The 20,968-nt window shown below is 36.0% G+C and overlaps 5 protein-coding genes across 7 annotated transcripts in view; all 5 read right to left on the bottom strand.

Annotated features, from left to right (window-relative positions):
* LOC111800644 (bZIP transcription factor TGA10-like) overlaps positions 1-697 on the bottom strand; it is a 4,057-nt gene extending 3,360 nt beyond the window's left edge. Inside the window, exons 1-2 of the mRNA XM_023684432.1 lie at positions 263-697; positions 74-180 (exon numbers count right to left, since the gene is read on the bottom strand). Of these exons, the coding sequence (XP_023540200.1) occupies positions 74-180; positions 263-498 (343 nt within the window). The 5' untranslated portion in view covers positions 499-697. The remainder of the gene's footprint in view (positions 1-73; positions 181-262) is intronic.
* A 4,163-nt stretch (positions 698-4,860) lies between these two features.
* On the bottom strand, positions 4,861-8,599 carry LOC111801078 (outer envelope pore protein 16-3, chloroplastic/mitochondrial-like). Its single transcript, XM_023685047.1, has 3 exons — positions 8,482-8,599; positions 7,594-7,957; positions 4,861-5,309 (listed from the first exon to the last, which is right to left on the bottom strand). The coding sequence occupies exons 2-3, from the start codon at positions 7,922-7,924 to the stop codon at positions 5,164-5,166; spliced, it is 477 nt and encodes a 158-aa protein (XP_023540815.1). The 5' UTR covers positions 7,925-7,957; positions 8,482-8,599; the 3' UTR covers positions 4,861-5,163.
* A 1,170-nt stretch (positions 8,600-9,769) lies between these two features.
* Positions 9,770-10,529, bottom strand: LOC111800202. Its single transcript, XM_023683794.1, has one exon. The coding sequence runs from the start codon at positions 10,517-10,519 to the stop codon at positions 9,770-9,772; it is 750 nt and encodes a 249-aa protein (XP_023539562.1). The 5' UTR covers positions 10,520-10,529.
* Positions 10,530-10,539: 10 nt separating this feature from the next.
* LOC111799866 (protein STRUBBELIG-RECEPTOR FAMILY 2-like) lies at positions 10,540-16,428 on the bottom strand. Of its 3 annotated transcripts, XM_023683356.1 has the most exons (18): positions 16,239-16,428; positions 15,883-16,006; positions 15,472-15,604; positions 15,295-15,366; positions 15,148-15,213; positions 14,947-15,018; positions 14,799-14,870; positions 14,509-14,580; positions 14,360-14,425; positions 14,182-14,247; positions 13,816-14,102; positions 12,976-13,250; positions 12,632-12,897; positions 12,123-12,270; positions 11,779-11,918; positions 11,531-11,687; positions 11,104-11,295; positions 10,540-10,816 (listed from the first exon to the last, which is right to left on the bottom strand). In XM_023683356.1, exons 2-17 carry the CDS (start codon positions 15,974-15,976, stop codon positions 11,104-11,106), a joined length of 2,178 nt encoding a protein of 725 aa, XP_023539124.1. In that variant the 5' UTR covers positions 15,977-16,006; positions 16,239-16,428; the 3' UTR covers positions 10,540-10,816. The 3 variants fall into 3 exon arrangements, with proteins under 3 accessions (XP_023539124.1, XP_023539125.1, XP_023539123.1); XM_023683357.1 differs by lacking the exon at positions 10,540-10,816 and having other exon boundaries at positions 11,025-11,295; positions 15,472-15,598; XM_023683355.1 differs by lacking the exon at positions 10,540-10,816 and having other exon boundaries at positions 11,025-11,295.
* A 358-nt stretch (positions 16,429-16,786) lies between these two features.
* On the bottom strand, positions 16,787-20,258 carry LOC111800894 (squamosa promoter-binding-like protein 9). The gene is made up of 3 exons (XM_023684799.1): positions 19,601-20,258; positions 17,639-17,778; positions 16,787-17,548 (listed from the first exon to the last, which is right to left on the bottom strand). Exons 1-3 carry the CDS (start codon positions 20,014-20,016, stop codon positions 16,998-17,000), a joined length of 1,107 nt encoding a protein of 368 aa, XP_023540567.1. The 5' UTR covers positions 20,017-20,258; the 3' UTR covers positions 16,787-16,997.
* Between the last annotated feature and the right edge of the window lie 710 nt (positions 20,259-20,968).

Below are 20,968 nucleotides of genomic sequence, written 5' to 3' on the forward strand. Positions count from 1 at the left end.
AAAAAAAAAAAAAAAAAAAAAAAAAAAAAAAAAAAAAAAAAAAAAAAAAACCGGAAAAAGAGAAAAAAAATACGTCTTTGATCTTGTTGGGTGATGTTTGTGGAGGGTTCTTGTCCATCAAGATATAGAAAGAGGGCATGATCCAATTCTCCCAAATCATCACCTCCTCCATCTTTGCTTCTGAGAACAAGAATCAACAAAACAAATTCAGTAAAAAAAAATTAAAAAAATTAAAAAAGTTTAAATTTTTATGAAGAATTACATGAAATTTGGAGAGATGGAAGGGAGATTCATGGAGAAGGGTAATTGATGATGATGATGATGAAAGTCTTGATTTTGGAAGCTGAATGATGATGGATTTTTGGGGATGACAAAGTTTGGAGTTTGCAAAAGCTGATGTTGTTGTTGTTGTTGATGATGATGATGATGATGGAGTAGTTGTCGTGCTTCTTCTTCTTCTTCACTGATGGAGCTGGTTTTAATATTGGAGGAAGCCATTAAAGCTCACACCTTTTTCCTCTCTCCTCTTCTTCTTCTTCTTCTTGTTCTTGTTGTTCTTGCTGTTCTTGTTGAAGAGTTCTTCAGTAATTCTCCATTAATGGCGTCAACATGCTTCAGTTCTCACATATTTGGATGATTCATGAGAGAGAGAGAGATGATCAGTCGGTTGGAAGAGAGAGAGAGAGGAAAAAATGGATTGAATTGAATGAAAAGAAAACAAGAACAAAAAACCCTCTCTCTCTAGGAATTAAAACACTTTCCATAAACCTAATTTTTTTCCCTCTTTTTTTCAATTAATTTATTTGATGCACTTGTCAATCATTCGTGACGTTTTTTCGGTACTAACATATCAAAAGCACGATAATTTGAACTTTCAACATTAGAAAAACGAGTTAATGTCAATAAAATTTATGTTTTTACTGCCATATAGACATGTTTATGAGACGAATTTCGATATATATGATTATACACGATGCACGTTCTCGAAAGAGTAAGAATACAATGACTAAATTTATAATTCAGAACAAACTTTAGATTTAGTCCCGAGGATAAAACTCTTGCAAATAATCAACTCTAATAGTTTCGATAATAAGGACTATTCACGAGATTCTTACCCTAATGTTATCNTATATATATCTTCGCCATATGTCAATGTCATTAAATGCCTACCATTCTCGTTTCTAAATTCAAGAACGAAACATAACATATTACGTCATATAACCATTTATGAATATGAAACGACTCAAGGTTTTGAGGAGGACGTTAGGAAAACTTTTTAAACCCTAGAGCTCGTTTTATTTTAGTCAAATTGCTGATATTAAGTAATTGATTAAAAAAGATTAAAAAATATTGATTCAAATATTTGGAAAATATATGTTAGCTGAAACCATTTTGATGAAGTTATGTGACTAAAATTCTATCATATATTAGTTGAGTATTAATAATTATAATATGATATAATCTTACTATTATTTAATTCAATAATTCTATTATTAGAGGATGAACTTAGAGAAAAAATAAAACCAAAGAAAATAAGATTTTTAGGGGAGAAAATGAATGAGATTATTGTTAGAGTAGGTAAGTATTATTTTTATTTAGTAATTATATTAAATTTCAATTTTCAATTTTCAAAATTAATTAATATCTCCTTAAATTATCATTTTCTTAAGCTCGGGGTTAATAAGTGAAATATTTAGATTTTCAACTTAACCTCTCCGGAATTTAATATAAACGTTACATGCATCCATCAGAATATCTGCAACTTCGAACGTTTAGCTCTCGAGTATTTAATATTCATATCCGTTGAACCAAACATGCAGCGGTAAAGAGAAAAAGAGGAAAAAAGTAGTCGTAAAACTCGGGAGGAGAGAGATGAAGGGTAAAATAGAAATTTTTAAAATAGATTGTTTAATTTTTTAAAATTTATAATTTGTAGTATTAAAGAATATTTTTTATGCACCAAATTTATAATTTAATTCTAATATTATTATTTTTTGAGTTCTTATCTTTTATTATATTATTCGTATTTTTTTAATTTATATTAATTAATTGTCATAGGAAGCAGTTGACGGGGAAACTGCAAAATTAGCAGAATTGACCTATGACGTGGGTGTAATATCCATCGTCTATCTGAGGGAGAAAGTTAGGGTGTGGGTCCCGCATTTATTGATCGGATGGCTGAGACTCTACGTTTGGAAAGTCGTTCCGGTGGGGCCCACCGAGACCGCCCCCACTTTTCCCGCTATTTTTCTATTCTTGGTCCTCTAACCACTCCGGAACACAGGAACCTTTCTAACTGCACATTAAAAAAAAATAAAAATTATATTAAAATTTGATAAATTATTTTACCTAAATTTGTGGAAGTTTCTTTTTAAATTTTTCAATCCCATATCAATTTATGTTAATATATATATATAACGGAATAATTCATACGACCAAATAACCCGAACCAATTTAAATTACTTTAATTCAAACTAAATTATAAAAATTGTGTCGTAAGTTAGTATTTATAAATATTTGATATTTGAAATTTATGAGATTTTAGCTATTAATATAATATGTACGGTGAATAAATAATTTTAAAAAAATAACTCAATCCAACTTGAAAATTATCGTACAATAATATTAATAAGAATATATTTTAATTTGGTTGGGTTTATTATTATTATTATTATTATTTGGATAAACATATAGTATTGTTATGGAGTAAAAAAGGCATTAAATATATGAAATATTTATTTATATTGTATTTGGCCCAACTGATTTACAAGATTCCCACAATGTATATGATATCATAATATGGCAATCATCTAATAAAGTTTGTCAACTATATTTTATTCCATAAAAATATAACATATAGTTTAATGTAACATTTATCAAAGTGAGTCAAATATTGATTTTAGNTTTTTTTTTTTTTTTTTTTTTTTTTTTTTGATAATATGGAAATAAAATAAAAATAAAAATAAAAACTATATGGACAAAGGATTGCGTGACTTGCACCACTAGAGGCTTAATTATTAAAACAAAATGAAAATTTAGTTAATAAAATCAAATATAAATTATAGTTTAAAAAATGCAATTTTTTCATAGTTGACTTTTTTATATAATGGACTGTCACTATCATATTAGAGTTTGAAAAATCTTGAAATAATTTTTTAATTAATTAAAACCAAATTAAGAGCCAAATACTCAAATTTCCTCTCATTTTTATTTCTTTTTATACAATACTTTTTCAATATATAATATAAAAAAAACAATTAAAATAAATTAATTATTGAATTTTAATAAATAATGACTCCAGCCAATTAAAGTTTGAAAATGGTATGAAATAACACGTACGCAATTGACCCAATTATATATTCCTTTTAAAAAATAAACTATTAATTAAAATTTAATTTGGTTAATATTCTGAATTTCAACTCCAAAGTTGACAATGATATGTAGAGTGACTCAAGCACGCTTGGTGGAGGACAATTATTTAATATTATTTTTTAAAAAATATTAAAATAAACATGAGTTTTCTTTAAATATTTATTTTTTAACTCGTTTTCACCAAAATTTAAATGCAAATTAATTGATAAGCTTTGTAATGTGACAATTAAATAAAAATAGTATTAACATAAAAAAAATAATTACTCATTTAGGGTTGGAAACTTTACTATGAGGGTTAATGTATGTAGCATTCTATTTGCTATTCTTGCAGGTTACGAGACTTTTGGCACGAGCGAGAAGCTTCTAAGTAGGGATCGTAGAATAAATCTTTAAAAGGGTCAACCAGTGAAGATCGATATGAATCAGTAAAAAAAATAATAATAATAACATTACAGTCATTGAAACACTAGACATGTTGCTCTAGTATTACGTTAAATGTCACTCGATCCAAAAGCTTAAACTAATGGATCAGGGTAAATTTTTTAACAGTTACCAAATACTCGATAATTTAAATTTCAATGCCCCTAAACTAAATTTAAGGTTTTATAATTTGATTTAGAGGCAAAGAATATTGAAATCTTGATATGATTAATTTTAATGGTTGAAAATTGGCACGACCAAGTTCATTGTATGATAGATTGATAAAAATAATATTAGTGGAAACATACATCAATTTTCTCTTATATATTCTTTGACTTTATATTAAATATCAAATTTAGTGAATAATTTTTAATTCAATATGCTCTACTTTTAGGAACATGGATTTTCGCTTTTTAATTGCATCATAGAGAGTGTTGTTGACCCTTTGCATAGTTAGGAGGGAGAGTTTATTGGGCCTAGATGATCAAGCCCATTATAAAGTAGGAAAATTTTAAGCCCACTATATTAGAGTCTATTGGGCCTAGATGATCAAGCCCATTAAAAAATGGTGCCCATTGAGTGGCAGACTCCAGCCTCGTGTCACGCCCGAACTTGTCCCTCCCCTCCTCTACATTCATCTTTACAACAAATCACTGTCACTAAATTCTACACCATCAACAAGCATGGCCTCCATGGCTACATGTCGGATGTCCCGATGTCCCGATTATGCTTGTTCAAGACGTGTTGTACATATCCGCATGCCCGTTCCAAACCCCTTTTACAAATCACTGGTTCCAAACCCCTTTTACAAATCACTGGTTCCAAACCCCTTTTACAAATCACTGGTTGAGATTCCAGTATAACAAGCTTTAATCTATTGTTAAAGCTATAAGCAATTCATTCAAAGGCTTTAGCATTAGAACCTAAACTTTTCTTACTTGCTCCTTAATGCTTCCTTTGCCTTTTATGCTTCACAAAATAGAATGGTGAAATGAGGGCTTCTAAAGCACAACAATAGTGATGAAACCAAATATTTGACCATATTATAACTTCAAGGTGGATTCTAAATTGAGATATAAAATTATGATGGGATCATATTATTTGCCCTGAAAAGAAAAACAGTGTCATTTGACAATTCCTCTCAACCACCTTCACAGTTATCCCAAATTGAAAAGCTTCCAACAAAGATCAATGGTGGTAAATCCAAAACTAACCAAAAACGAGTTGAACAAATTGATGGTACCTTTATTCATACAACATTCCCTGTTAAGCTTACTCGAGAGAACTGAGAGTATAATTACATCTCTGGAAAACCCAAAAGAGAAAGCCAGCCAAGATCTTCTTTCCCAATTGCTGCAAAGATTACTAATGCTACTCAATGTGGGATCTTTTCTTGGTGGTGTAAGGGTAGTACTCCTTTCCATTGTCAATTCTTGTGGTTTGACCACCAACATCAATTAATGCAGATGTAACTGCCAAAGCAGCTCCAGCGGAAATGGCTGTTGAAATGCTTTTTCCTGAAACAAAACAATACCATCAATTAACCACTTTCAGAGGGAGTTAACTTGTTAGAGACTTGAAAAGAAAACAAGTTAGAACCACTGATTAGGATCTTGTTATAAGTATAATGCAGAAAGATCGGAATGGCACTTCACTTTACAATCATATGATGATACTGATAGGTCTTGTTATAAGTATAACTAATAAGGAATGGCAAGAAACTACATCCAGATTGAGAAATCGCCCCTCTTGGAGGGAAATTTCTAGTAATACAGTAGTTGGATACTACTTCCATTTATTGAGCTTCATCATCATTATTTTTTACTGATATGAANACTACTTCCATTTATTGAGCTTCATCATCATTATTTTTTACTGATATTTAGTCCAACAATATTAAAGAAATAATTATAGAGAAATTTCTAGTGTTGACGGAGGGCTGATATAGGTACTATAGGACGACTGGAAACTCTCCCTTGTTCGTCTCAGATTATATATGTATATATATATATATATATATATTTAGAGAAAAAAAAATGTAGCACTTCTCCACTAATTCGTCTCCTGTAATTAAGTTCGAATAGAAAGTTTTTGCCCTGCAAATTTATGGTTCTGCCCTAACTAAGGAGTGGTTGCTAACATGCAGACTATTTATTTGTGTCTTCAAGGCTCCAGTTTATCGAAGCATTGATAAAAATAAGAGAGGGACTTCTTTCGCGAGGTGCAGACTAGGATGGAGGTCGTCTATAGATGAAATAAAGAGTTGAGCCTCTTGCTCTTTCGAGGATGGTGATCGTAGCTTCACCAATGTAGATAAGTGGAAGTGCACCTCTTTAACCAAATGCATACGAAGGTTCCTTCTAGAAAGCAGTGCACCATGGCACAAAAATGTCACTAGCAAGTGTGGGAAGGATAAGTCAGGTGGATGACCACATGTAGAAATGCCATGCAGCACTTGATTCCATATTTCCTAGCTGAGATATATTGTGGATCCTGCAGCCTTTGGTTCCATATTGTAGGTGGGAAAAGGTAATAGAGTTAAATTTTTGAATGACATCTGGATAATTTACTCTCCTGTCCTTTTTTCCTAGACTCAATGCTCCAAAGCAGTAAGGTGATGGTAAACATGGCTAGACAATTCTGGAATGCTTCTAATAGGTGTTCAATGTTAGATCTTTGTTAATTGTTCTTAATTGGATGATTAGCTAAAGGTATCCAAGTTGAATGCCTTTTCCTTTTCTTTAGAGGCGTGAACAATGAAGTCTAGACAGTAACCGCTCATCTTCCTTTCTTCTATAATGCTAGAGAACACTTTCTGTCAAATCTGATTTGATTCTTACAAACTACCATCAAATTACCATCCCCGAAAGCAGTTCCTAAACTTTCTCCCAAAACCTACCATTCCTTTAAAAGCATAGAAAAACTTGACATGAAATAGGTATTTAAGTTTGTAAGAGCTGCCTCAAAAAGAGTCAATCTCCCACCATTAGAAAGGTAAAATTCCCATTTTCCAACTTATACAGGACCTCTTTCACAGGCTTCCAAGACTCCAACCTTCATGGATTTATCACCCAAGGGTCATCATCCTCGAGTAAGAGACTGGATAGCTACAAGCTTGCACCACATTTTTTTTTTTTTGCAAGAGCTCACTTCAGCAAAAGGAATATTAAAAACCACAAACCTAATGTTTTTCAAATTTATCTCTATGCCCGAAGAAATCTTAAAAATTCTAAGTAGCTTGAAAAAATCCTATAACCCTGTCCTATCGTCTTTTGATAGATGTCCATAAACTGAGTATGTGAAATATGCCCCTTGTTCTCGCCAAGGAAAAAATATTCAAGAAGGCCCCATGAAGATCAAGTTTAATCAACCTACTCAACACACTTCCAACCACGCAGAAAGAAAAGGTAATACCAACTATGTCCTATAATTTGGGCTTCATTCCATTTTGGTCCCTATACTTGTAAAAATCCATACTTAGTACTTAAACTTTCAATAAAGCATAAAATTGATCCCTATTGTGTTAGTTTATTGTTAACTTTTGTAAAACAAAATAGCCTCTATTAGTCTTTCCTCTATAAAATTAGAAAATGTGTTCACATTTGGTCAATTTATGAAAGAATAGAAATTGCGGATGGTATGGATTTATCCCATTCTATAATATGTTCACATAAATATGCCAAATAAAATTCTATCCCATTCTAAGAGAAACAAATCATACAAAAAACTTTCTTCACATTTGTTAATGAAAGAATAGAAATTGCGACTGCATCCAGATCTAGAAAGAGTAGAAAGTTTCACCTTTGTATCCGAGAACAGATGCTCCAGCTGCAAAACCACCTACAGCTCCATTAACGAAGTCTCTCTTCATTCTATAATTCTGCACAAGCTGCTCAACGCCAATGTATACCCCTCCAATAGCAGCAAACGTCATCCCATAGTTTCCCATCATTTTCAAGGTTCTCACAAGCCCAGGCAAAGCAACATTTCTCTCAACACGGGGTACATCATACCAAGTGGCAGCAATTGTCCCAAAAATGGTGCCAGAAACAAATCCTGTAGTTGCTCCTTTAATCATTTTCATTATTGACGTATCATCATCCTCCAAGTACCTACGCTCTGAAGCATCCATGGGTATTTTTGAAGTTACTGACAATGGCCAAAGCTGCAGAAAGAAAAGAAACAAGACTCAAACCTCAATAACCACGACCAAAGAAGATCTAAATTTTTCTGACTATCTCATAATGAAATCATTTGTATTAAATGGAAATTAATTAGAATATATAGCCCCCCTCCTATGTATTCATCCCATTCCTTTACGTTATCTCAGCAGAATTTCTAATATCCAGAGAATTACGAACAGCTAGATCCAAACGTACTAATAACCCGCTAGATAATGAACAATTCGTAAATTTAACCGTTCAGATCAAGCCGGAAACCCCAAACGACTCCCCCTAACTCGTGCACCTGTAGAATACAATCTAATTTCTCTATATCCTCAACAATAGAAGCATGAAAATGAATTTCCGCGACAAAATGACATGCAGACCGAACCGCAGAGGCTAAACCTAGACGAATTGCATTGACAACTACATCGAGTGCGATCATCGTAACTCCAAAAGCATTGTAGATCATAAAATTCATAAACATTAGAGAAAAACGATTTGGATTGGAGGAAGAAGCACGTACCACTTTCGATGCAGCTCTCTGGAAAGAAGGGAATGAGAAGGAGACTGAAGCTCTTATATCAGCACGAGAAAGCCTCTTGAACCCGCGTTACTCAACCTGTCGCCGTTGCAACCCGATTCCCAGATGGTTGCGTAATTACAGTACTACCCTCGTCGGTGTATTAATTGCCAACATTAAATTATATTTCATACCATAAGCTTAAAAAAAATGTGTCTACTTACCAGATTTGTTCTGTTTATAATTTTTACATTTTTTTAATAGTCAATTAGAGACCAACCTAAAAAATTTATTTCTTATAATTCAAGTTATAAGTATATCAAATTAAAAAATAGTATAAATATTGTTAGAAATTCCGATCTCTCCAATAATATAATATTATCTATTTTATGCATAAGTTTTAGTAGTTTTTCCAAAGAAACCAAGTTGGTAGATAATTATAAACTTATAATATTTCTTTCTAACCAATATGGAATTACTACTCTTTCATTTTCTATTAGTGATGACTTGCTCTTATTAGTTAGATAAAGAAGGTCACCATATGTGAACAGGGCTGCGTGAAAGGAACCATATGTGAACGGCTGGCAACGTGAAGGGAAGACAGCAATTCCCAATGGCTGTGTTTTCGGGGTGATTAGGTGAGATTGAGCGGAATTAAGTTGATTCGAGGAGAGTGAAACTCATCTTCACTAGAGAAGTTGTTCCTTAGATTCACAAGCTACCAATGGTCATTTGGAGTAAAACTTGACTCATCTTCACTAGAGATGTTGTTCCTTAGATTCACAAGCTACCAATGGTCATTTGAAGTAGAACTTGAGGGGTTTAGCTTAAATATAATTGAGACAATTTAGATAGAGAAGTGGGGATAATATTCGTGAGTGATAGTACTCATATTTTCACTTAATATCGAACTTATTATTCAAGAATTTAGAATTTGGAGCATATCTAAGCCCCTCATCATTTTAATATAGCAAATGAAGGTAAGATATATAAGAATATATTAAAAAAATATTGGGCTGAAATGATATACCGTTGATATGTTGTATATATAAAATTGAATGAAATTGGAAAGAGTAATTAAGTTCTTTTACTATCAAGTGATGATATGAATATGTTCATATTGTTATATGGGGAGGATTAAGGTTGATCAATCCCTTAATCGCAAATGTAAAAAATTAAGATTAGATATGTTACATTATTTTCTCTCATTTACTCCACTTTGCAAAACTTTACTTTTCGTGCCTCGGAATTTTACTAGAACAAAAGTTGGTTACTTTCTCAGAAAAAAAATCTATTTCCCAATCTCCTCTTCCTCATCCCTTTGAGGGAGGTACGCCGAATTCCCTTCAGCACAACAAAATTCAAACGAAACATCAAGAAAATAGAGCATAAAAACAAGAAGAACCGAAGACAAAAACATAGGAATAGCTCCAAAGATCCACAACAACAAAGGAAATGAAAAGTAAAACGCACGCAATCCCAACGACCAAAAATAACTCCCTCTATTCACCGTAGTGGCCACATAATCCGCCGTGAGCCCACGCTGATGCCGATCATCGATCAAACCCTTTCTGCATGGCGTATTGATAAGAATGCTTGCATGGCTATAGTACCTTATAGACTGAACGTTAAACAAAAACGCCACCAAAAAGCAAACCAATATGGCAAAGAACTTGACAGAGAATGAGAAACTAAATTGGCTTCTGTCTCCAAGCACCGCCAATGGGGACTGACTCTGGCCGCTGCCACCGCCACCGCCACTCGTCATCAGGACGGCAATGAGAGAGCAGAGCATTATGGCAGTCGAGGCCAAAAGGGTCGACGCCATTATATTGTTCCTTAGTGTTTGGACGGCAAGGACGCCGTTGTTTGGTGCATTGTCCATCATAGCCTGAACCCATAAGCGACGATTCATGGCGTTGATGCCGATCACGGTCTTATTGGGATATGTGAGGATGCGATGTAAAAGCCAAATGTGGTAGGTGAGCATGAGAAGGAGGCCGGAGGAGACCAATGTGTAATCCAGAAGCTTTTTGTCCATTTCCTTCTCACAAGAAGGAAATGAAATGAAGTGGTCGAGTAAAAATGGAGTTTTGCAACAACAGAAACAACAAACGACGTGTCTGGGTCTACTTTTTGTGCTGTGTGGGGAAGCATTGCAGGAATAGGAACCGGTGGAAATTAAAAGTGCTTTCTCATGAAGCAGAACGGAGATAACAAACTATCACAAAAATGGAAGAGAATAAACAGGGCAGCTCAGTCAAGATTCTCAACACAAGGTGGACCATCATTTTAGGCTCATCTGTTGGCAAATTTATTTTTTTTCGCTTGGCCAGACCTGATTTCAAGGGAATATATATATATATGATAAAATCGTTGCGTAAAATCAAAGATAATATTATCTTATTTTCTTGAAAAAAGAAACAAAAACATGCATCTTATGACACCAGAACTTTCTCAAAGAAACACAAAAATTGATTTACTCTTTCCAAAACTTTCTCAGAGAAACACATGACAGACAGTTAAGATGAAGTTAAAGCTGTATGTACATGAGAAGGAAGGTTTTACTACTAAACAGTCTGTACACATAAGAAGAGAATGCAGTCGATGAAAAATAAGACTGACCTAAACTGAGGTGGCAGAATAGCTGTAAGCTGGCGAGCTTAAGAAACCAGTGTTAGCTGAACGAAAAGACTTCTCAAAAGGATCCATTTCAGTTCCTTCTGATGCAGCATGTTTCGTCGTCTCCATCTTTCTCCGAAGATTTGTTAGGTGTTCCACTATTTCAGACATTGGTGGTCGGAATTCCTTCACAGGCTGATCATCCAAAGTTGAAATGCACAGGAGGATATGTTAATAGGGATATATACATGCCCAATTCAATGTGCCACCTTTTACCTTATCGTGATGTGATATTAAAATAGTATATTGTGACTAACTTTAGAGTTTGTCAACTTACCACGTAAATGTTAAACTACAGGCTTAAAAGTACGTACTTGTTAGAAATAAACTGAGGCATATTAGATTTCATTAGATGGTCTGGGCTAATTACCTGTATGCAAAGGGAGATAATATCGACAAAGCGAGAGAGGGACTTGGAGGAAAATGTTCCTTTAATGACTGGATCAACCATCTGTTCTAAACTCTCGTTGTCATGAAGCCGAGATGAAGCCCATTTCACCAGCGATTGTTCTTTCCTGGGTTTCGAACTTAGTAAAAAGAACAAAATTATTCATACTCAGAACTACAACAAGAATTTGAAGAAGAGAAAAAACCAAAAGGCGGTTAGATGAATTGTACTTGTCAAATGGTTTTCTTCCAGTGACAAGCTCCAAAAGCAACACTCCAAAGGAATACACGTCACTTCTGGTATTATCAAATCCTGGCTGGCCATGTTCAGGTGCAAGGTAGCCTCTGTCACCACTGGCAATCTCAGAAGCCTGTTTTCATCAGTATTTACACATAAAACTCATGAAAAAAAAAATACCACAAGTAAACAACGGAAAGTTTAAAATCGTGGAAGTGGAAATTTACGGCATCCCTGTCTAGTTTATGAACAAGGTCTCTCTTCCAAAATAGACATCTAGTTTTTTATTTACCATAAAAAAAAAAAAATCAGAAGCATATTCTCAGCAGTATTTTACCTTCGTTTTAACTCTGCTGGTCACAAGTCGCCTCGCAACAGACAGCCCACAACCATAAATACGAGGAATCAGTTCTTCGTCAAGTAAGATGTTGGCAGCCTTCAGATTGCAGTGAGCAACTGGCGGGAAAAAACTTCTATGCAAATAACTGAAAACACGAAAGGAAAACAGTTAAAAATCCTCAAGAATACAACTATTATTGAAAAACTTGCCTCGAGGTTTTAGATAGTGGTTTTTAAAGGTATGAACCAGAAGTTTTTATACATCAGAAAAGGAGAATTTAGCATTTAGAGTAATTTGCAAATGCTTAATTAGTACAGATCCAAGTCGAGTATAGATAGTAACGATATAGACATAGAATGTCTGTTAAGTTAGTCATAGATTGAAGATTTGGAAGCCGAAGAAAGTAGAAAAATATAATGCATGTAGTGTATAATTAAAGATGAACTGAAGGTCTTTGATCTATGAGGTCAGGCAATATGAACCTGATAATCAAATAATGTACTTACTCTAAAGCCCTAGCAACTCCAAGAGCAATCTGGAGACGGACAGTCCATGACAGAGGCATAAAAGATTCACAGTGTAAAGCTTCATCAAGAGACAGATTTCGAACATATTCATATCCGAGGAAATAATGTCCATGCTCTGCACAATATCCAAGCAGTGTAACAATGTTCGGGTGCCTCAAACGGGATGCAGTCCATACGACATCCAGAAATTTCTCTTCTTCTGTAAGAGAGAGTGCTCCCATGTTGATGTTTTTCACCGCCAAAACCTGGTTAGAAATTAAAAGTCAGAAAGAAGTTAATGGAGGTCAGGTGAAACTTTGCTCATAGAGTGTGATCATTTTTACTTGGCCATCAGGAAATTCAGCTCTATAAACAGCACCAAGAGATCCCTCTCCAAGAAGATTCTCTTGACTAAAGTTGTTTGTGGTTGATTGAAGCTCTGCCAGAGTGTACATTTTTGTTCCCACTGGGAGATTGCATCTCTTTGAGAAACCTTGTCTTCCAGAAACTTTCTCAGTTCTCGTGCGATTTAATGAAGCTATAGACCTTTGACCACCCATGAGTAGAGAACTCAGGGGCAAGCTCTGTGAGTTTTCTTCTGGTGCGGTGGACAAACCATCTATCAAAGAAAAGAAAAGCCTAATATCTGAAAACAAAATGCTAGTCCGAATGCATACTTGACATTCACAGTACAGGGAGTCATAAGCTGAAACTACGAAACTCAAAGTTAATAACTATCTTGGCACAAACATTTGAAGCCAAACTCATTAACGCCTACGGGAAATTAGTCTCCAAGTTATGATGAGAGCCTTTTCATTTTCATGATACTAAAAAAGATGGATTCCCAGAAAATTCACATTCCGTTTCAAATCTTAGACGACTTCAAAAAAATAATGCCTTTTTCATAATTTACGTCCTTCAATTATCAACAATGCCATTTGGATTGTGACATGTTGAGGTATGCATAAAAGCACGTAGACTTATGGCACAAAGTTGAGACCTCGGAAGACAGAAACTAATATAGTTGCGGTGATAATGGGAAAGAACAAAAGACCTGCTAGTTATAAAGATCGGCTAATGAGCTTTGATCTGGTTATAGTTAAACAGCATCAAGACCACAAAATTATGACATCCCGCAATGCAAAGCAAAAGGCTGGAAGAACTTTACAAGGAAAAAGATTCACCTTCAGCTTTGCCCAGAGCGAATGATCGGTGTATCATATTGCTAATGGCGAATACAATGAAGAGAGCTGCAAAGGTTACAACTAGTGTTAACCCGCCAACCAGGAGAAGTATTCCACCAGGACCAAGCCTTTTCTTCTCTTGCCTGACACCACGAGAGGGATAATTCTGGATTGAATTCGACTTGGTTGTTGGAGGACCACTGATGTTTCGCACCATAGGTGCTTTTTCCAGGGGGAAATCCCAGGGTGGAGAATTGACTCTTGCATGAAACTTATTTCCCCCAATCCTAAACAGAGGCGAAGTGAAAGTATGTTAGGAACTTTTCTTTAATGTAAACTTCATGTTCAGTTTAGGCAAAAGCTTACCACAAATTTGGAATAGTTCTAAAATTTTCTGGAATAATGCCACTAAAACAATTGTCCTGGATGTTCCTGAAAGAAGAGTTACGTGAGTGAGTACAGAAGTTGCCAGATGAAATAAGTCAGAGATTCTACAGAGGATAGAGTAGTAGAGGAGAAAAAGAGGGAGCCGTGGATAGCATACAAGTCAGTTAATGGAAGTGGAGACAAGTAGGCAACTGATCCTGTAAATTTGTTGTTCTGCAAGAACCTAGTCTAGATAGCATTAATAGGATAAATAGTTGTTCATTGTACCAAGAAAGAAAAAGAAATAATCAAAGACAAGAAACTCACAGTCTAGACATGTTTGTCAAGGAACCTAATGATCTTGGCAAATCTCCAGTGAAGTCATTATATGACAAATCCCTGTGAAAGAAGAATAACCACTGGTTGAATAGCCCAAAGTATTGTGAGTTAATATCTTAATACAAGACTGAACTTGTAGAAAAATTATGAAGTTTTGTTGTGGTAAATTAGAAAGGCAAGCAGTAAGGTGCAAATGAGAGGTGACATGATAGATTATCCGTTCATTTTAGTACAATTAAGAGGCAGAAATAGCATTAGTAGCGAAGAAGGAAGCGTACATCTCTCTCAAATTCTGTAAACCAGTGAACACATTCCCAATCACACCAGATAGAGTATTATGGCTCAGATTTCTGCATGCAAAAGAGTATAGGTAAAGGATGAAGGACCGTTCAACAATAACACTACGAAAGTCAAAGATCTACTTACAAATGTCGGAGATTTCCCATGTAAGATAAAGTATGTGGAATGTTATGGCTTAAATGGTTGAATGCCATATTTCTACAAGAGAAAAGAATTTTACTGAATCTATTAACCGGAGTAACTGTCTACACGCCATTTTCAAATAGAAGGAGAGCTCTTTTAAGTACACAATAATCTATGAATGAAAAAGTAGAGTACACAACTTACATATGAGTTGCATTATGAGGCAAGCTATGGGGAATTTCACCCGTAAGTCTATTCGAGCTAACATCCCTAAATAAAGAATTGAATAGACATTAACACACAATAACTAGCAACAATAAAATTGTTCTATTGACTAAAAAATTAACTTACAGTTGCTTCAAATTGTTGAGGTTGTTAAGCTGCCCTCCAAGATTCCCAGTGAGGTTTAAATCGCGGAGTTTACTACAGAAGAAGACAGTAGTCAGACAAGCACTTCGGTCAAAGAAGGAAACATAATATCAAGAATATGCTTATGGCGTCTAGTTCAAGGCAACATTATGTCATTACAGGTATATTACAGATGACCCGGAGCAAGATACTCCCGTCCATGATTCCACACAAGGATCACCACCATATTTTCTCCATCCTATAAGCTCATGTGGATAGTTCAAAGCACCGTACAGATCCTGAAGAGCTGCAACTGTGCATTACACATTATCCATCCATCATTAACGAGAAATAAAATAACTAGAAAGCCTTGAAATGATTCGCTCAAAAGTAATGCAAGGTGATGCATGTTAACATATAAACTAACGTTTAGTTAATGGCTGCAATTCTATGATCAGGAAGCCATAAGAAGATACCAAAAGAAACTCAACCAAAAAAACCATGACCTATTCCAATCTTTTTCCTAATTCAAAAGCTTCAAGAAACTAAAAAACATTGGTTGCATTCAAACAAAAAGATATTAAGACTTACCATCCGGCCTGTTAGTGAACGCCCGAGCCAGCGAAGTGAGAATCATCGAATAGACTACGACACTAAAATACGTAAACGGACGCTGTTGCAGCATTTTTAAATCACGTCCAGTTTTGAAGGTTCTCTGTTTCCATGGAACAAAGAATCGAACACAAGCAAAATGTCAAGAACGTGGTAGTGTACAAGAAGACTACCACACCAAAATCTGAAGTAAAAAAAATCACAAAAACTAAGAAATGAAAGAATATACGAAGATAGAGTTGTTTTGCTAATCTTTCTCGGAAGCTAGAAGTCCGAAAGAAAATGCCGGCACTGAAAAAGTTGTTCAGAGGAAAGTTACGGCTTAGAAATGGTACCTTCTAGAGAGAGAAAGCAAAAGGGGGCGATCTCGGCTGGTTCTCACAGAGAGAAAATGAAACGGACAAGAGTGGAGTGTGAAAAACCCGCCAGCGTACTGCATCGCCGCGATGAAGACGACGGAGTTTTTGCAATGGCAGGAATTTGATGAGCTGGCGTCCACGTCGGCAAAACGGTTTAGCCGTTGGATAATGCAATAGTANTCCTTTTTATAAATATTTATTTTTCTATCTTAATTTTTTCACTAATTGTAACAAAAGATAAAAAAGCTTAATTGTATGTTTACTAAGGTCAGTAATAAAATAAGTTTCTAAAATTTATTAAATTTGTATTTAATATTTTCTTGGATTTGTTAAATGTAAATGAAAATATTTTCGTCAAAGATTTTAAAAATAAAATGTATCAAAATTCGAAGCTCAATTAAATAAAATTGAAATATGAGGAAATTTAATTCTGTAAATAGAATTTTATATTTTAAAAAATCTCAAAAAAAGTAAAGAAATATAAAATAAAGAACAATAAATAAATAAATAAATAAAGACTAAAATTTTAAATTAAAACGTTCCTTTTATTGCTTGTGACAAGCAGTTGGCAATGCCAAAATCAGAGTAAACACAAGCACCATTGCAGTTCTCCATGGTAAAGTTTCAAAATTTCATGGCAAACTCAAAGGAACCTTAGTCTTTGGATAAACCCAACTGGGGTAGTAATGTCTGTAACTGAACCCAATTATTCAAACCCTACTACTTAAAGGATGATCAAAGCGACCAATGCAGCTGGTGCTGCGTGGCGGAGTCGAACGCGCCCGAATGCCCGAGTTCCATGTATGGCCTCCTACCTTGATGAGAAACAAACTGGACATCACTGGTAAGACCATGATGATTCAATCCCAGATCAGATGGCAGGTCCAGGGAGCTGCTGCTAGTAGCAGCAGCCTCATTCCCCTTGAAGCCCCACGACACCGTCGAGAAGTGGTCGGCAGCTGCAGCAGCAGCAGCATGAGCTGATGCTGTTTGAGCCACGAGTGCGCCTTCAGCATTCAATAACGCGTTTACCTCTAGAGCCGATGTTTGGTTTGACAGAGGAGAGAGAGCACAGGATGAGTCGGTAACTTCATTTCCAGGACCTGCAGAAACTGGCAGGAAGAGTTCAGGTGAGCTGTTCTCGGAGTTGCTCTGCCAAGGATAGGGAATGTAGCTCCCCATGGCACTGATGTTTTGGCTTCCTGGAAGCCGTTCAGATGCTTTTCCTGTTAGCTTTGGGTATGCACTGAAGTCCATTAGAAAGCTTCCAACTCTGCTGCTGTTTTCTGTCATTGCAAGAAAGTAAACAAATGGTTAACATTTGCACAAAGCTAAGTTAATAAGAAAATTTAGAAAGGTGAAGGCAAATATCTAACCAAAGATTGATGAAGAGAAGCGACCATAACGAGTGGACAATAGTGAACCAGGTGGAGGCTTCCTACGGCGCTCGTTATGACCAGCCAAACGCCTGCGACAGCTACGCTTTCCTTGATCAAACTCGGGGAGCTGATGAAATCTGGAAAATTAACGAATGAGCACTTTCCAACCTCTTGAAGTGAGAAGAAAGGTGTCAATATGTAACAACTCAAGCCCACCACAGGCAATATTGTACTCTCTGGACTTTCCCTTTTAAACTTCCACTCGAGGTTTTAAAATGTGTCGGAATGTTTTGTTCTTCTCTCCAACCGATGTGGGATCTCACAAACCACCCTCTTGGGGGCCAACGTCCTCACTGGCACACCGCCCACTATATGGCTCTAATATCATTTGTAACAACCCAAGCCGACCACTAGCAGATATTATCCTCTTTGGGTTTTCTCTTCTGGGCTTCCCCTCAAGGTTTTAAAACACGTCCACTAGAAAGAGATTTCCACACCCTTATAAGGAATGCTTCGTTCCCATCTCCAACCGATGTGAGATCTCATATCAGTTGGAGATACTGTCCTACCCAAACCTAAACCCACCGCTAGCTGATATTATCCTCTTTGAGTTTTCCCTTCCAGTCTTCCTCTCAAGATTTTAAAATGTGTCCATTAGGGAGAGATTTCCACACCCTTATAAGGAATGCACCATTCCCTTCTCCAACCAATGTAGGATCTCACAATCCACCCCCTTAGGCGCTCAGCTTCCTCGCTAGCATAGAGTCCATCAGTCTACCTAGTTCAATGGACATAGAATCCATCAGTCTATCTGGTTCGATGCTTTGTGCCTAGGCACCAACTTTTGTCAATTGTTACCTAAGCCATTGGTATCACTTTAAATACACCATTAAAGATATTGATCTCATCTTTAAAGAACAGATCTTGAAGACAATAACTTCAGAATATCTAAGCTTATCTAAGGAGTCCAATCAAAATCCAACATCCAACACGTTTTTCAACATGAAATAGACGCCTATGTCTATCACAAATGTTCACTTTGACGGCTATCTCTATCTCAGAATAAAGGTGCATCCCATCAGCTGAAGAATATTATCAAACAGCTTCTTTTACTTTGACGTATATAGCTGGCCTCCAACTTCAACAGGTTTTTTTGTTACTTTACTCTGTTTTCATTTTGACCAATAGGAGGCAATTTAGATAGCCTCTTTGGACTTTAAGGGATTGAGTAGAATATCAAGCAGTTGCACAGAAAAGAATAAACAGTATCATGAGATGTAGGCCACTGTATTGACTGGTATCCCCACTCCACAATTGATATCAAGTTAAAAGGGGGAGAATTGACGAGAAGAACGGTAATAGCTCAAGCCCACCACTACCATATATTGTCCCTACTAAGCTTCTCCTCAAGGTTTTAAAACGCGTCTGTTAGGGAGAGGTTTCCACACCCTTATAAGGAATGCATCGTTTCCCTCTCCAACCAATATGAGATCCCACAATCCACCTCCTTGGAGGCCTGCATTTTCGCTGGCAGACCGATCGGTGTCTAACTCTAATACCATATGTAACAGCTCAAGCCCACTACTAGCAGATTTACTAGCAGATATTGTCTTGTTTGGGCTTTCTCTCACGGTTTTAAATTGCGTCTACTAGGGAGAGGTTTCCACGCTCTTATAAGAATGTTTCGTTACCCTCTCCAACCAATGCGGGATCTCACCATAACAGAGCTATTTGGTTCCATAACCTTTCTGTAGGGTCTGATTGATTCAAAAACTAGAATCCGGATGTTTTATAAACGAATCAATCTGGATGAATCCAAGTTAAGAAACAAGAAAGCGACTCAAAACATGAGAGAAATCTAATCAAATCAAATCCACCAACTAATAAGAGAGATAGCTCCAGCATATGAACTCATCATGAGAATGATAGCAAAACCAAGAGCAAGAGAAAGCAGCTGACCTGCTACACTGCTGGCAAAACCTCTGCTCAATACCAGCAACAATGACCTTGGGGAATTTGGAGTGCATAGTACAAACCTTGTGTCTGGAATAGTAAGCCTTAGCATCACTTAGATCTACTTTACACCCTTCAACCTGACACCTAGGGGGCTGAGCCGCTTGAACAACCCCTCCCCCTCTAGGTTTCTTGGTGGGTGTTGATGCAATAACAGCAGAAGATGAGAAAGACCCACCGCCTGATTTGGGAAGCTCTCCAATACCCACATCTTCAAAGTAAATTTTGTGGCCAAACTTAAGGCCATTGAGTGATTCAGCCGATGAAATGGGAGGGGAGGAAGTGGTAGACCCACCAGACTCAGTCAAAGAACTGCAGTCCATTTCCATCAGGACAATAAAGAAAAACCCTCTAAATCTCATCCCCCATTGAGGCTCTCAGAAGAGGGGTCGCCATTATGAGAGCTCTCCTTGCTTGTTTTGACTGTGTGAGAAAAAGAAGGAGAAATGGAAAGAAAGGGACAGGAAGACAACCAAACACAGTGCTAGAGAGCAATGGAAAGAAAGAAAAAGAAAATGGTGGGACAGCAAAAAGCAGTAGAGACTGACATTCAATGGGCCATTGCCAGCAGAGGTTTTTTTCTTTGTTGCTTTTTTTGTCTCTCTTGGGTATCCTATGCTACAAGATCAGTGGAAGGAGGAGCAAGAAGAAAGCTCAAAATGAAAGAGATTTTACAGTGATGATGGGCTTTTGGTGCTCTGTAGCTGACGGCCTTGACTTTCTTTGCCAAAGCCTTTCACTTTTTGTGTTCTTCATTTTGGAATAAACCTCTCTTCCAATCTCCTCTTTGTTGGGGAATGGGGTATGTCAAACTCTCAAACACAATTGATTCTTGTTCTTTACAAGTTTCTCTCCCAAAAACAAAACAAACTTTGAATCTTTCCATTCAAGTTACAACTTTTATTTCATTTTCGAAGTTTCTAGACTGTGTTGGAAAATTTATTATCGTTTTTATATCTAAAGTTCGTTCATTTAAGAGTTGGAAGACGCTCGAGTTAGCCAAAATCATCGTACATAACAATGGTGTTCTAAATAAGCTAAAATCTTGTTAAGTGTGTGATAAAAGAATGAATTTGTAAACAAAAATTTAGTCAAACTACTTGAGTGGGCCAAAGCAAGATCACAATTATCAATATTACGTATTTTCACACCATGTCATTATTTATTTGTTTTTCGAGAAGAGATGAAAATTATGTTCGATATCCAACGTCTCTATGATGCATGTGAAAGAGAATAAAACATGTTAGACTGACTCGTGTTGATTCGTGAGAAAAATCTTCACTTTTGAAAAGCAAAAAGTAGATTGCGTGAATA

The sequence above is a fragment of the Cucurbita pepo genome, chromosome LG08 (genome assembly GCF_002806865.2).
Source record: "Cucurbita pepo subsp. pepo cultivar mu-cu-16 chromosome LG08, ASM280686v2, whole genome shotgun sequence".
NCBI lineage: Eukaryota > Viridiplantae > Streptophyta > Magnoliopsida > Cucurbitales > Cucurbitaceae > Cucurbita > Cucurbita pepo.